At 66.8% G+C, this 12,452-nt stretch overlaps 2 protein-coding genes across 2 annotated transcripts; one reads left to right on the plus strand and one right to left on the minus strand.

Moving 5' to 3' along the window:
* Positions 1-1,546: 1,546 nt before the first annotated feature.
* CDHR4 (cadherin related family member 4) lies at positions 1,547-8,629 on the minus strand. The gene is made up of 20 exons (XM_088526785.1): positions 8,572-8,629; positions 8,270-8,284; positions 7,905-8,131; positions 7,641-7,803; positions 7,416-7,504; positions 7,145-7,240; positions 6,470-6,573; positions 6,266-6,402; positions 5,977-6,160; positions 5,651-5,801; positions 5,136-5,238; positions 4,683-4,898; positions 4,462-4,601; positions 4,024-4,168; positions 3,747-3,949; positions 3,483-3,622; positions 3,306-3,341; positions 1,795-1,876; positions 1,681-1,711; positions 1,547-1,602 (listed from the first exon to the last, which is right to left on the minus strand). Exons 1-20 carry the CDS (start codon positions 8,627-8,629, stop codon positions 1,547-1,549), a joined length of 2,376 nt encoding a protein of 791 aa, XP_088382911.1.
* A 1,322-nt stretch (positions 8,630-9,951) lies between these two features.
* INKA1 (inka box actin regulator 1) lies at positions 9,952-12,278 on the plus strand. Its single transcript, XM_088526461.1, has 2 exons — positions 9,952-10,017; positions 11,309-12,278. Exons 1-2 carry the CDS (start codon positions 9,967-9,969, stop codon positions 12,224-12,226), a joined length of 969 nt encoding a protein of 322 aa, XP_088382587.1. The 5' UTR covers positions 9,952-9,966; the 3' UTR covers positions 12,227-12,278.
* The last annotated feature ends 174 nt before the right edge of the window (positions 12,279-12,452 follow it).

The raw sequence follows: 12,452 nt of genomic DNA on the forward strand, positions 1-12,452 counted from the left end.
GCCCCGGCCCCGGCCCCGGTTCTCTCACCAGCGCCGCCTGCCCAGCCGGGGGCCCGGCGACCCGAGCCCCCCCACCCCGCCCAACGCCGCCGCCGCCGCCGCCGCCGCTCGGATCAACAACAAGATGGCGGCGGCCCGGGGGGCGGGGCGCCGTTGCTGGCCGTCATAGCAACCGCGCCGTCCAAAGCCCGCCCCTCCGCGCGCTGCGCCAATCAAAAGCCGAGCACCCCGCCGCCGGGCGCACGTTGAAATCGCTGATAGGCCAAGCCCTCTGTCAGTCAAGCTCGGGGGTTACCCCCCCCCCACACACACACACCCCCGTCCGTGTGGGAACGGCCGCCGGGTTGCGCCGCACGTTACGCACACGTGACCCGCCCCGCCTCTCCCCGCGCTGCGGCCTCCTCATTGGCTCTCTGCGGAGCGGCACTCGGCCAATAGGGGCGCAGGACGCCGTCAAACGGGCGCGCGGGGGCGGGAGCGCGCGCCGGTGGAGGGAGCGCGCGCGCGCGGGCCGTTCCTGGGGGATGGGGATGGGGATGGGGATGGGGATGGGGATGGGGATGGGGATGGGGATGGGGATGGGGATGGGGATGGGGATGGGGATGGGGATGGGGATGGGGTGGGTCGTTGCATCCAGTTTCCCCCCCTCGAGGGGAGGTCGTTGCTTGCGGTGGTGATGGCCCGATGCCTGTGGGTTCTCACAGCCCCCGGCTCTGGGCTGTGAAATCCGCCTGTTGGCCGCCCCATCCGAGTCCTTCTCGCCAGTTGTCCCCCAGATTAATTTTATTTCCTCCTAGCCCTGCCGGCACGCTGGTTCTCAGCAAGGTGGCTGGGGAGGCGTCCTGCTGAGCGCCCCTTTGAAACCCAAATAGCCTATGGGTCCAGCTGCTTCCCTTCGCCCTTTGCTTAATAAGGCCTTCAAAGAGCTCCGGTGTGTTCACAAGGCCCCGTTAACTCCTCTGCTGAATGTCACGTTTACCTGCGCCCACGCTAATTCCACTCCTCATTAAGACACCCATGTCCTCCAAGGGGGGACTGTCATCCCCAGCCATTTGTTCCTGGAGCAGCCGAACACGGAGGCTCACAGCAAGGGAGCTCCCAGGGGGAGCATGAGAGACATGGGTTGTGGAAGGGCCTGGCACGGCCTCATGATGAAGAAACGGGCTCATTGTGTGTTTGGGCCAAAGCTTCTGAAAATCACCATGATGGAGCTTTCCCTGCCCTGCACCAGCTCGCTGTGCAGGACAGCCTGCTCCCCTCCCCTCCGCGTCCCACCCGAGGCTGCTGACGGGACGCCCGCGCCGTGCCGCGAGCAGAGCGCGTCTCACCGAGGCGCCACCACGCTTTCCACCTGGCCCGGCTGCCGGGAGGCCTCGCCAGTGCCGCCAGCACCGCGCCAACAGGCTGGCCATGACAGCAACCACGAGTGGGGCCCCTCTTTATTGGATCTGGCCTGGTTGCTGGAGCAGCCTCTTCCTGGGGTGAAGGCCGCGCAGGGCTCCGCTGCCGGGCGCTTGATGCTGCGTGCGACAGGCCTGCAGGCTGCTCAGATCCAGCGACGCAGCCCCGTGACGCTGTCGAAGAGATAGTCCCTGCCCGTGCCTGCAGAGGGGACACAGTCGACGCGGTGCCCCGGCATTGCCCCAAGCGCCGGGGGCCTGGCGAGGGGAGGGCACTCACGTGGGTCATGGGCCCGGCCATCAAACTGCACCTGTGCAAGAGAGCGCGGACAGGGCGCTGAGGGCCGGCCCATGCCTGTGCCCGCGCCGCGGTGCCGCTGCGGCCGCCACGTACCGGGCTGCCGGCGTCGGGGCGGCCCCGCAGCCGCTCGCCCCTCTGCGGCGCTCCAGCCCTCTGCCCTGCCAGGTCCCAGGAACTGCGGGCGGGAGGACAGAGCAAGATGGGGGCTGTCGGCCACGAGCTGAGAGTGCTGGAGCCCTTCGTCAGGGCGTTCATGAAGTGCCCAACGGCCCCAGTATCCCCCCCCAGGGATGCTGCTGGCAGCCGCCGAGCACATCCTGTCGAGCTCATGGGGCGGCCAATTTTCACCTACCTGATTGTCCACCTCTCTGGCCGGTATCTCCCCAGGTTGGCTCTGAGGGCCCAGCAGGAGACTATGGGGGAGCCCTTTTTCCCCTAAATATCACGGCCCTCTCAAGGTGACCGAGAGCAGCCTTGCGACAACATGGACCAGCTCTGGGCACCCCCTGGTCCAGCCCACTGCGTTCCATGGGCTCACACGAGCCAAGTTCCCTCCAGTAACTCAGTCCTCATCCACTGCTGCCCGTTCTCTCCTCCTTGAACCCTGGCTCAAGTGCAGAGGCCTGGAAGACTTTGCCAGCAAATAAAGGCAAAAAAAAAAAAAAAGGCACCAAAAACCTCAGTCTTTTCTGTCTCGCTATCACTACCCCTACAGGCTCGGGCAGTGTTTGAAAGGCTCCTTCGGTGCCTGACCCTGCTTCCCTCTCCTGTATGAATTCCCTGCGTAGACAAGCAGGTCTCATAGAGCTGCTTGTTCCCCGGGTGCCACGAGGGACCGTTCTTGCCCTGGGAGGACTTGCTGTCCTTGAAGACTCGCCAGCTCCCTGGAGCCCCTTTGAGCCGCCGGCGCTGCATCCCATGGGTGCTCCTTGCCAGGGCGCTGGTGAAGGCCGCGGGGCTCCTCCTGCGCCCTGCCTCATGGTGGCTGCTGAGCGCCCGGCTGTCCCTAAGCACCGCATCCCTCAGCAGCTCCTCCTTGTCAGTAAACTGCAGAGCCAGCAGCACCGTTTGGCTCTGAGGGTTAGAGCAGCCCTGAGAGCCACTCTGAGGTTCAATAGCCCTCGAGCACAGTGTGATCCAGAGGCTTCATTCGTGTCCCCGCCACAGGCAGGGGCCCTTTCGCCAGCCAGGGCTGGCACAGAGCCCTAAGTGATGCCACTGCTGTGCTGTCCCGTGTCACCTGGAGCCCTGTCTACCCCAGCCCGGCCAGCAACATGGCTGTCCCTGTGCAAAACCACCACCCCACCGTCAGCCCTCCACACCAGACAGGGCCCACGTCAGTGCCAGACCCTTCCCCTTGGGCATGCTGCTCCATGGAGCGGCCTGGAGCAGCAGCACAGACCTAAACCAGAAAAAAAAAAAAAAAAAAAAAAAAACACAAGACCCATTGAATGACCCCCAGTGAGAGGTCTCGTGTCCCCAACTGCCTGCAAGGTTGCTGCGGAAGCCCATGACAAGAATCTCATCGACGCTGAGGTGACCCACATGTGCTGCTGACTCTGCTGCCCAGCCAGATGTCACCCCAGGCCTATGTGGGCACCTACCTAGTGCCTCTGAGCAGCTTGCTGCGGCCTCGGGCACTGTGAAGAGGAGCAGAGAGCAGCTGTGAGCCCTCAGTGAACGATCAGGGCCCGGGCTGCAGCCCCCAGCTCCACGTGGTGGGAGCTCTTGTGGCCCCGGCACGAGCCAGCGGGATGGTGGCCCCAGCAGGCCGGGCTCACCTGAGCAGCAGGGCATGGGCCGCGCAGCCCAGGGCGGCCAGAAGCAGGGCGCCCGAGGCAGTCAGAGCCACCACGAACCAGGCTGGCGGGCTCCACGTTGCCTCCGTCCGCGTGATGATCACTGGCTCCTTCCGCGGTGTCTGCAAACGTGCACGGGGGCAGAGGGCCACCGTCCTTGGGGCCCGTGTAGGAAGGATGGCATGCCCGGACACGTGGGCAGAGCCAAGACCTCCGCTCTGTTTCACGGAGGAGGGTTCCACTTACCGAGCGCCAGGCGGTACTCCAGGGTGGCACCGTGGTGGGCTGGGGGGTGACGTGCACCACCAGCATCACTGTGGTGCTGCGGCGCGGGACACCGGGGCCACCCCACACCTCCACCAGCAGCACAAAGGTGCGGGGCTGGTCCAGGCCATTGGGGACATGGAGCAGGGTGTTCCCCTCCATGCGGAAGTACCTGTCCTCGTTGCCTGGACAAGAAGCTCCGCTATAAGGCCCAGACCACAGCGCAAGACCAGGCACCCTCGCTGCTGCAGCTCCTCACCCCTGATGATGGCGTAGGACAGCGGGGCACCCTCGCTGCTGCCCTGGCACGCAAGGCGTGTGACAGGCTGGCGGCTGCCTGCCTTGGATGTGACCCGCAGCTCCTGCACCTCGGGCGTGCACACAGGCGCCTCGCCGAGCACGGCCTGCCGGGAGCCACAACCCTATATGAGCCACTAGAGAATCCACAACTATTTCATTGGATGATTGGCCATAAGGAGGGGTCCAAGCATCCAGGTGACGGGCCCAGGCACCAGAGAGGGTGAATCTGCTGTCTGGGCACCCCATTTCCCCTGAGCCTACACGAGCCAATACACAAGCTGGCTCCCAGCCCCTCATCTGGCTGCACCAGAAACTGGGCGCCAAAGGCAACTCGGGACCAGTTCCTCCCTGGAAGAGGTCGCTAGCGGAGCCACCGTGGCGATGCCCCTGCCCACACCTGCACGTGCACGGCCACGTTGCACAGGCAGCTGCGCCGCTTCGCTGGGTCCGCGTCGTTGTGTGTGTCCGTGAGCCTCACCACGAGCCTGTAGCTCTTCTGCCGCTCGTAGTCCAGGGTTCCCACCACGTAGATCTTGCCTGCCAGGGTGGTGCCAAGCTGCTGGGCACCCATGGGCGCGCTCGAGCCCAGCTGGGCTTCAGGAGGGGGCCCACGCTCACCCATGCGTGTGTCGACGGAGAAGGGCTGGGCAGAGCCCACGCGCTCCTCGAGGCTGTACTCGATGCTGTGCAGTGGGTAGTCACGGTCAGTGCCAGTGATGCTCCCCACGACCGTGCCAAAGGCTGCAGTCTCCGGCACAGTGAAGGCCGTGCTGTTGGGGCACTGCGGTGCGTATTCATTCACAGGTGTCACTGTCACAAGCACGGGCACGCGGGCTGTGTGGCACACAAGGTGGCTCAGCACTGCCCGCCCTGTCCCATGTCCTGTGCCAGCACTGCCTAGGCCCTCAAGAGCGGCAACAGGAGAGGAACTTTGTCCTGCTGGCCAGGGTGTTGGGGGGCCAAGAAGGAGCTTTCTCCCTCTCAAGCTACAGTGGGGCCAGCCCTGTCAGTCTGTACACGACAGGGGGACATGGGCACAGTGGGGCACGGGGTGACGGACACGTCACTCACTGCTCCGCGGGGGCTGGCCTCCCGCTGTCACCACAATGGTGACAGCGAACTGGAAACCCACAGCAGCTGCAAGCTCGGAGTCGTAGTCCAGGGTGGTGTTGACCTGCGGAGTCCGGACAGAGGTGGTCAGGCAGAACCGGGGTGTCCTGTGGGGACAAGGTGTCCTGCAGGGATGGCGTGTCCTGCAGGGATGGGGTGTTCCTACAGGGACAGGGTTTCCTTCAGGGACAGGATGTCCCCCCGAGGACAGCAAGGAGATTGCGTAGGCAGGATGCCCCCAGAGCCACGGGGCTTGCAAGCACAGGGTGTCCTGTGGAGCTGCTGCTGTGCCAGGGAAGCAGGGAGGAGAACCTGGTGGGACTGAGCAGGAAGAGGGCCCCAGGGAGCCCAGGCCCTGTACGGCTGCCATACAGCAGGCAGACGGACACCACCGTGCCGCTCATGCCCACCCCCTGCCCACCCGCAGGGCTCACCAGAACGGCGCCCCGGCCCCGCGCTGTCCCAGCCCCCCTGACCTGCAGCTGCGGCCCCTCCATGCGGAATAGGGAGTGCGAGGTGGCGGCACCCTCAACCGCGTAGTGCAGCGCGCCATCAGGCCCGGTGGGCCCTGCGCACCGCAGCGTCAGCAGGGTCCTGCCGGGGGGCACTGTCTCGGGCACCCGGGAGCTGCGGAAGGGCAGGGGCAGCGTCAGCTCCAATCCCGCCGAGCTCCAGGGTCCCACGGGCCTTCCGCACAAGGAGAGCCCGAAGCAGCCGTCCCCACCACTGCCCTGTGACCTCCCCCGGGAGACCCACGCAGTGCCAGGGGTCCCCGTGCAGCACCAGCCCGCGTGGCCCATACATGCCGAGCGCCGGGACACAGCGTGGCGCCTGCTGGCTCCGCCGGTGCACGGTGATGTTGAGGGTCATGGTGGCACGGGCCATGGGCGTCCGCGCCTCATAGGCCTGGACGAGCAGCTGCGTGTGGGCCGCCTGCGGGAAGCGCTCCAGGTCCAGCCGACGGGTGCTGCGGATCTCACCGCTCACTGCAGGGCATGGAGGGAGCCTCACGCTGGGCCGGGGTGGCCCAGGTGGGGACACGCTTAAATGCTGGGGGTGTCCCTGCGGTCCCCTCTGCTTGCCCCACTCACCCGCGTCAACAGTGAAGAGCGCTGGTGCCTCTGGATTAAGAAGGACATAGCGGACCTTGTCACCACTGGCGTGGACCTGTGTCACCAGCTCCAAGGGGCCTATGCCCTCCGGCACCGCCACATCCCGCCATGACTCTCTGTGAGCACAGACATCAGACACGGCATGGCACGAGGCCCAGCGGCCCCAAGCCTGTCCCCACTCACGTGAAGTTGATCTGGGGACGGCGCGATGGCAGCACTTCCACCGTCACGGCCCCGCTGCAGTTGTGCCCGTGCCGATCCATCACCACGATCTCCAGCCTGAACACCTGCGGGCAACACCGGGGCCGGAGCCCAGGGGGACAGCCAGGAGCAGGGGCCACCCACCTGCCAGCAGCAGCACTGGGTCCTCAGGATGGGGTGAAGATGGGGATGAGAACAGAGAGGGATGGGGACAGAGACAGACATTGGGATAGAGATGAGGACTGCAACAGGGCTAGAGATGGGGATTAAGATGGAGGTGGAGGTGAGGATAGAAATGGGTACAGAAATGCAGATGGAGATGGGAATAGGGATGTGGATGGAGATGGAGACAAGAACAGAGATGGAGAAGGGATGAGGATGTGAATAGGGATGGGGGACAGGGAAAGAGGTGGAGGTGGGAACAGAAATGGAGATGGAAACAAGGATGGGGCTGAAGAAGGAGATGGCGATGAAGATGAGGATGGGAATAGGAACAGGGATAGAGATGGGGACAGGATGGGAATGGGGACAGAGTTGGGGCTGGGGTGCCCATGTGGTGAGGGACAGGCTGCTGCGAGCCACGGACAGGGCCATGGGGCTAATGCCAGCCAGGCTGGGATGAGGGCGATACCAGCGCTAGGAGACCTTGGCACTCACCTGGGTGCTGGGCCTGGGATCAAAGCCGCTGGCAGGTACCAGCACCGCGCCCCGTTCAGAGAGGACAAGCGGAGTGTCATTGTTTTTGAGGTAGAACTGCAGAAATGGGACAAAAGGGAGAGCAGAAACCTCCCGTCTCCCGTGTCCTTGGCAGCATCCTGTGTCTACCTTCTCCCGACCCACGCCCCAAAAGATGACAGAGGGCAGGAGGTTGGGGTGCCCCAGGCAGTCGCCCCTTGCTGGGGGGGACCCCACTGTACCCAGGACTCACTGTCAGCTCTCTGGCCGTCTGGAACGGCACCACAGTGTATAGGAGTGTCTGGGGCGCCACGTCTGCCAGGACCTGCACCGTGTCTCCTTCTGAAGCACAACAGGGGCACCCAGAGAAGACTGGTGTGAGCCGGGGTGGCCAAAAGCTGCCCCCGCCATGGGCAGCTGCGCCCCATGCCTACCGCTTCGGGTGCCCCATCTCTCCGCCGCTGGCACCGACCGTTACCTGTGCTGGCAAAGCTGGCAGCACAGCGGAGCGTCTGCACCGGCGTCACCCTGACGAAGAGCTGCCCTTCAGCCTCCTCCTCGCCGTGGCAGGCAGCCCGCAGAGTCAGCGTGTACTGGTTCACCCAGCGGGCATCAAGTGCTGCGCCCGTGCTCAGCGTGATCTGCCGCAGTGGCACAGTGCTCAGCAGGGCATGCACGACCCCTGGGCTCCCAGCCAAACCCCCTGCCCTCAGCTGGCCTGGGCACTGCCACCCGGCTCTACCTCAGCCTGAAACGTGGAGGCGAGCGAGCCGTTGCTGCTGACGGCGACGGGGTTGAAGGGACCAAGCAGGGTGGCATTGGGATCTGAAGGACTCCTGGGCTCAACACGGACCAGCATGACCCGGGGGTTGCTGCTGCCGTTGCTGCAGAGCAGGGTCACCTCGGCCACGGCGGTGCCTGGTGCGGTGTCTTCGCTCACGGTGACAGTGTGTGGCAGGCCGAGCAGGGCTGGCAAGGGCAGGCGCCCATGGACCAGGCTCAGGTCGGGGCCTCCGTCACCAACGCACCAGGCTGGAGAGTCACCCAGCTAGTCTGAGGAATCTGCTGTCCCTGTGCCCTGCGGTGCCCAGTGCGCCCTGCTCTTACCTGCGGCAAAAGACCCTGGAAAAAGGACAAGACGACGTCATCCTAACCTGCCAGAGATGCCCCAGTCCTGGTGATGCTCTGGAGATGCCCCCCGGGAAGCCCTAGAGATGTCCCAGCAATGCCTGGGTGATCCTCTAGCTGTTCCACCTAATTCCTACCACCACCCCATTCCCATCCTGGCGAAGGGGGCTGGCTGGGAGAACCTGTCTCCCTCTGCCCCCTGTTCTCACTGTCCCACGCAGCACCTGGCCAGAGGTGCCCTCAGCCCAGGCACTGGGACCCCCTGGCCAGGAGGTTCATACCTGGGCAATGAAAGGTGAGGAGGAGGACGAGAAAGGTGAGGTGGCCGTCCATGCCCATGGCTGCAGGTAGCTCTGTTTGGGACACACCAGAGCTTGTTGCCATAGGTGCCGGGCACCACCCAGGCCATGGCTCGACCCAGGCTACTTGTAGCTCTGGCTGCAGCCCCAGAGCGGTGGGATGTGACTTTGTCCCAGCAGCCACAGCCTCCACGAGCACAGACCTCCATCCTCACTGAGCCCTTGATCCTGGGGACAGAGGGACAACTTGGCACAATAGAGGCACGCCGCACACAGCCCTTTTGCGGGGGTTTTAACCAAGGCACAACTGCCCCTCACCAGCTGCGGAGCACACAGACCTCTCCGGCACGGCCGGGCCCGTGGCCACCAGAGGGCACGGCCACCCCACCGTGCCACATGTGCCAGCTCCCTCCTTGCCTGCAGCCACCCGCCTGGCACGGGAAAGCCTCAGTTTTCACAAGGGGCTGACCAGGACCTTGCCAGCCTGATGCGAGCTGGGACTAGACAGCTCTTGACTACGTGGAGGGACCGCAGCGGTGACAGGCACCGGCTCTGCCCAGCTCAACCGTGACCACCTCAACCAGCTTTAGGGGGCGGCCGGGAGGAAGAAAATGATGTTCAGCCAAGGGCTGCTGCCCTGGCAGCTACGGACTTGCCACGTGGGAACCAGGAAATAAATTAGCTGGGAGCTAAATTTTGGCCTTGTTCTTCATTTGCAAACCAGGGTGCCAGCTCCCAGAATTCCTATTAGACACTATTAGTGACCAATTAATAGACACTGGTGGAGCGCAGCCCGCGTGGCACCCATTTCCCCCAGGAGAGCGGGGCTGCCCAGCAGCGGGGTGACAGGGTGGCGGGGCAGCCAAGCGCAGGGGCGGGAGGACCCGGGCTGTCACCATGGGTCCTGCCCTGCCCGACGGGGCACTGGGCTCCAGCGCTGCCAGGGCTCCTCATCCTGCCCGGCCCCGCCGCATCCTGGGCTCCTCAATTGGAGCGGCGGGTCCCGCCCAGCGCCACCGGGGCGGCGGGTCCTGCCCAGCCCGAACGGGCAGCGGGTCCTGCCCGCCCGCGGCTGCGCGCAGGAGCTGCCGCTCGCCGAGCGGCTTCGCGTCGCGGGCGGGCCGGGCCGGGCCGGGCCGGACCGGGCGGGGCGGCGGCGCCGGTGCCGCTGCGGGCCCGGGCCCGGGCTCACGTTACGGCGGCCCCATTGGCTGCGGCGGGGCGGGGGGCGGCGCCGGGCCGAGGGGCCGGGAGACGGCGGGCGCTGCGCTGCGCGGGGCCGGGAGCGAAGCCGGAGCGGGACTGCGAGCAGAGCCGGGAGCGGAGCCCGGAGCGGGGCCCGGAGCGGGGCCGGGAGAGGGGCCGGGGCGGCCGGGCATGAGCAGCGCCCGCCTGGACGCCTGTCTCGGTCAGCTGCGCGCAGACGTGGTGAGTGTCCCGGGCGGGCGGGGAGCGGCCCCGGGACCCCCGGCGCTGGCGGTGCCGTGATGTCACGCAGCGATGAGCTCAGCGCCGTGATGTCACGCACAGGGGGCAAGAGGCACCCCTTGGGTGCCAGGACGACGCGGGCGCCCCGGGTGCCCCGACGGGACAAGGTTGTCCCGCGGCTCCCCGGGTGGCAGCTCTGGGGATGCCAGCGCTGTCACAGTGCAGTCCCGCTGGCAATCGGCATCACTGAGCACAGCCGGGGCCACGAGGGGCTGCGGGACCCTGTGGTGACAGCCCGGCCTCAGGTGGCCCGTCCGGGCCCACGGGCCCTCTTGGGGCCGTCCCAACCTCCGGCAGCTCCATGGCCACCGCCGGAGTCCTGCCGCAGCCAGGCAGGTCGGGGCCCATGCCAAGCCAGCGGGTCCAGCTGAGAGGGTCCCCAGCCAGAGTGGCTCCGGCTGCTGCTTGCCAGAGGGGGCTGTGAGCGCCGGGCACAGACGCAGGCGGTCGTTGGCATTCCGCTTTGCACCGTATCAGAGCCCGAAGGAAAGCGGACGTCAAGCCCTGCTTTTTTGGCTCAAACAATGGGAATTCAAGCAAAAGGAGTGGCCGGGTTCCCAACACGAACTGTTCCCTCAAATACCCACCCGGGAAGACTCATTTAGCCCCTTGTGTGCCCCTCCCTGCTGCCATTTCGGGGGTGGGGGGTTCCTGGGACGCCAGGCCCAGGCCTGCCTGGGCCATGACGTCACCCCAGGGTGTCCCGGGCTGGCGAGTGGGTAGGGTGGGGTGGCCGTGTCGGTGCATGGGGGGGACGCCCGGGTTGCCCTGGGGGATGCAGACAGCTCCGCGGCCCCCTGTGCTGCTTGGGCCTGAGTGGAGGGCGCGAACGGCCACCCGAAGCCACTAGGGAGCGGCGGGGGGGCTGGCGGCGCTGCGGCCCCGTGTCGTTTCCCGGCAGGCGGCGGCCGGGGCTTGCTCAGCGCGACGTGCTGCTGCACGCCGGGCGCGCTGCGGGCGGGAGCCGCGTGAAAGCGGCACCCGGGGCTGCGGGCAAGCCAGGGCCTGCGCCCGCGGCGCCCCGCGCCAGCTGCACGCCCGGCTGTGGCGGGCGCCGCTCCTGTGGCACGGGCGCCCCGGCCGAGGCGCTGGCCTCGGTCCCCCGCTTCCCGCAGCAGCTCCATCTCGGGCGCCAGGCGCAGGGGGGGCTGCTCTCGCTGTCCCACGGGCCACGGTGGCGTGGGAAGGGTGACGGCAGCTGTGCTAACCTGCCCTTCTCCCCCTGCTGCAGCTGTGCCTGCGGGAAGCGGGGGCCGCGCTGCAGGCCCACATGCACTGCATGAGGCAGGCGCTGCACGAGCTCAAGCGGGCGCAGGGCCCGGCCCCGCGCGCCGCCCCAGTGCCCGGGTCCCTCAGTGAGCAGCGCCCGCCCTGCCGCGGCTCGGACGTCTCGGAGGCGGACTCAGCCTGCTGCCTGGAGCCCGGTGCTGAAGAGGATGAGCGGCCCTTGGCCACCCGCTCGCCGCCGGCCAGTGAGCGCAGCTTGGAGTTCGACTCGGGCTACTCGGAGGTGTCGGGGGGCACGTGGCGGGAGGAGGAGGCGCCCGTGCTGCGGCGGCACCCGCCGCCCTGCCAGCGCGCGCACCGGCTCTCCGTGGGCGCCTTCCTCCGCGGCAGCTCGGGCCAGGCGCCCGCCCCAACCCGCAAGGCCCGGCCCAAGTCCACGTCTGACGCCTGCCTGGAGCAGTGGCGGGTGCTGGAGCCAGGCGATGCGCAGGACTGGACCGTCTCGCTGCTGTCGCAGAGCCGCAACCGGCAGCCCCTGGTGCTGGGGGACAACTGCTTCGCCGACCTGGTGGAGAACTGGATGGACCTGCCGGAGGTGGGCGCCGAGCCGCGGCGCCTGCCCGCTGCCGAGCCCCCCCGCTGGCTTGGCAAGCCCCACGGCTTCCTGCTCAACCTCTCGGGCAACGTGCGCCGCAAGCTGGCCAGCATGGCACGGCCCCGGGCGGCCGACGGCGCCCGCCGCGACGCCTCCAAGCGCCTCTCGTGCCCACTGGGCTTAGGTGCCCAGCCCAAGGGCACCTACTTCCACCAGTCCCACAACAACCTCGCGCAGCTGGCCACGGACTTCAACCGCTTCACGGCCCTCATGAACAGCCGCAGCCGCCAGCCCATCATCTGCAATGATGTGATCGGCTACATCTAGTGCTGCCCGTCCCCCGCCCCGCTCCCCTGTAAATAAACCTTGTTTTTGTACGGTACCACAGCCACCACCGCTGCTTTGTGGAGTGCAAGGGCTGCTCTGTGGCACAGCCGGCCTCTCGGCGCCCCAGCTCCTGGCAGGAGGGACAGGGGTGACTGGATTTACTGGGTGCGCTGGTGGCACAGACCTGTGTGACAGCATGAGGGCATTTGCAGCCCGTGACCCCATA

The sequence above is a fragment of the Tinamus guttatus genome, unplaced genomic scaffold (assembly GCF_059628265.1).
Source record: "Tinamus guttatus ecotype Peru unplaced genomic scaffold, ASM5962826v1 Tinamus_guttatus_pri_ptg000026l, whole genome shotgun sequence".
Taxonomy (NCBI): Eukaryota; Metazoa; Chordata; class Aves; order Tinamiformes; family Tinamidae; genus Tinamus; species Tinamus guttatus.

Coding starts and splice junctions, on each gene's coding strand:
- INKA1 (XM_088526461.1), top strand. CDS start 9,967: ATGAGCAGCGCCCGCCTGGACGCCTGTCTCGGTCAGCTGCGCGCAGAC. Junction 10,018..11,308: donor GTCAGCTGCGCGCAGACGTG/GTGAGTGTCCCG, acceptor CCCCTGCTGCAG/CTGTGCCTGCGGGAAGCGGG.
- CDHR4 (XM_088526785.1), bottom strand. CDS start 8,629: ATGGGCATGGACGGCCACCTCACCTTTCTCGTCCTCCTCCTCACCTTT. Junction 7,804..7,904: donor CCTCCACGTTTCAGGCTGAG/GTAGAGCCGGGT, acceptor CCACTGCGGCAG/ATCACGCTGAGCACGGGCGC. Junction 4,602..4,682: donor CTCCGTCGACACACGCATGG/GTGAGCGTGGGC, acceptor CCACCCTGGCAG/GCAAGATCTACGTGGTGGGA.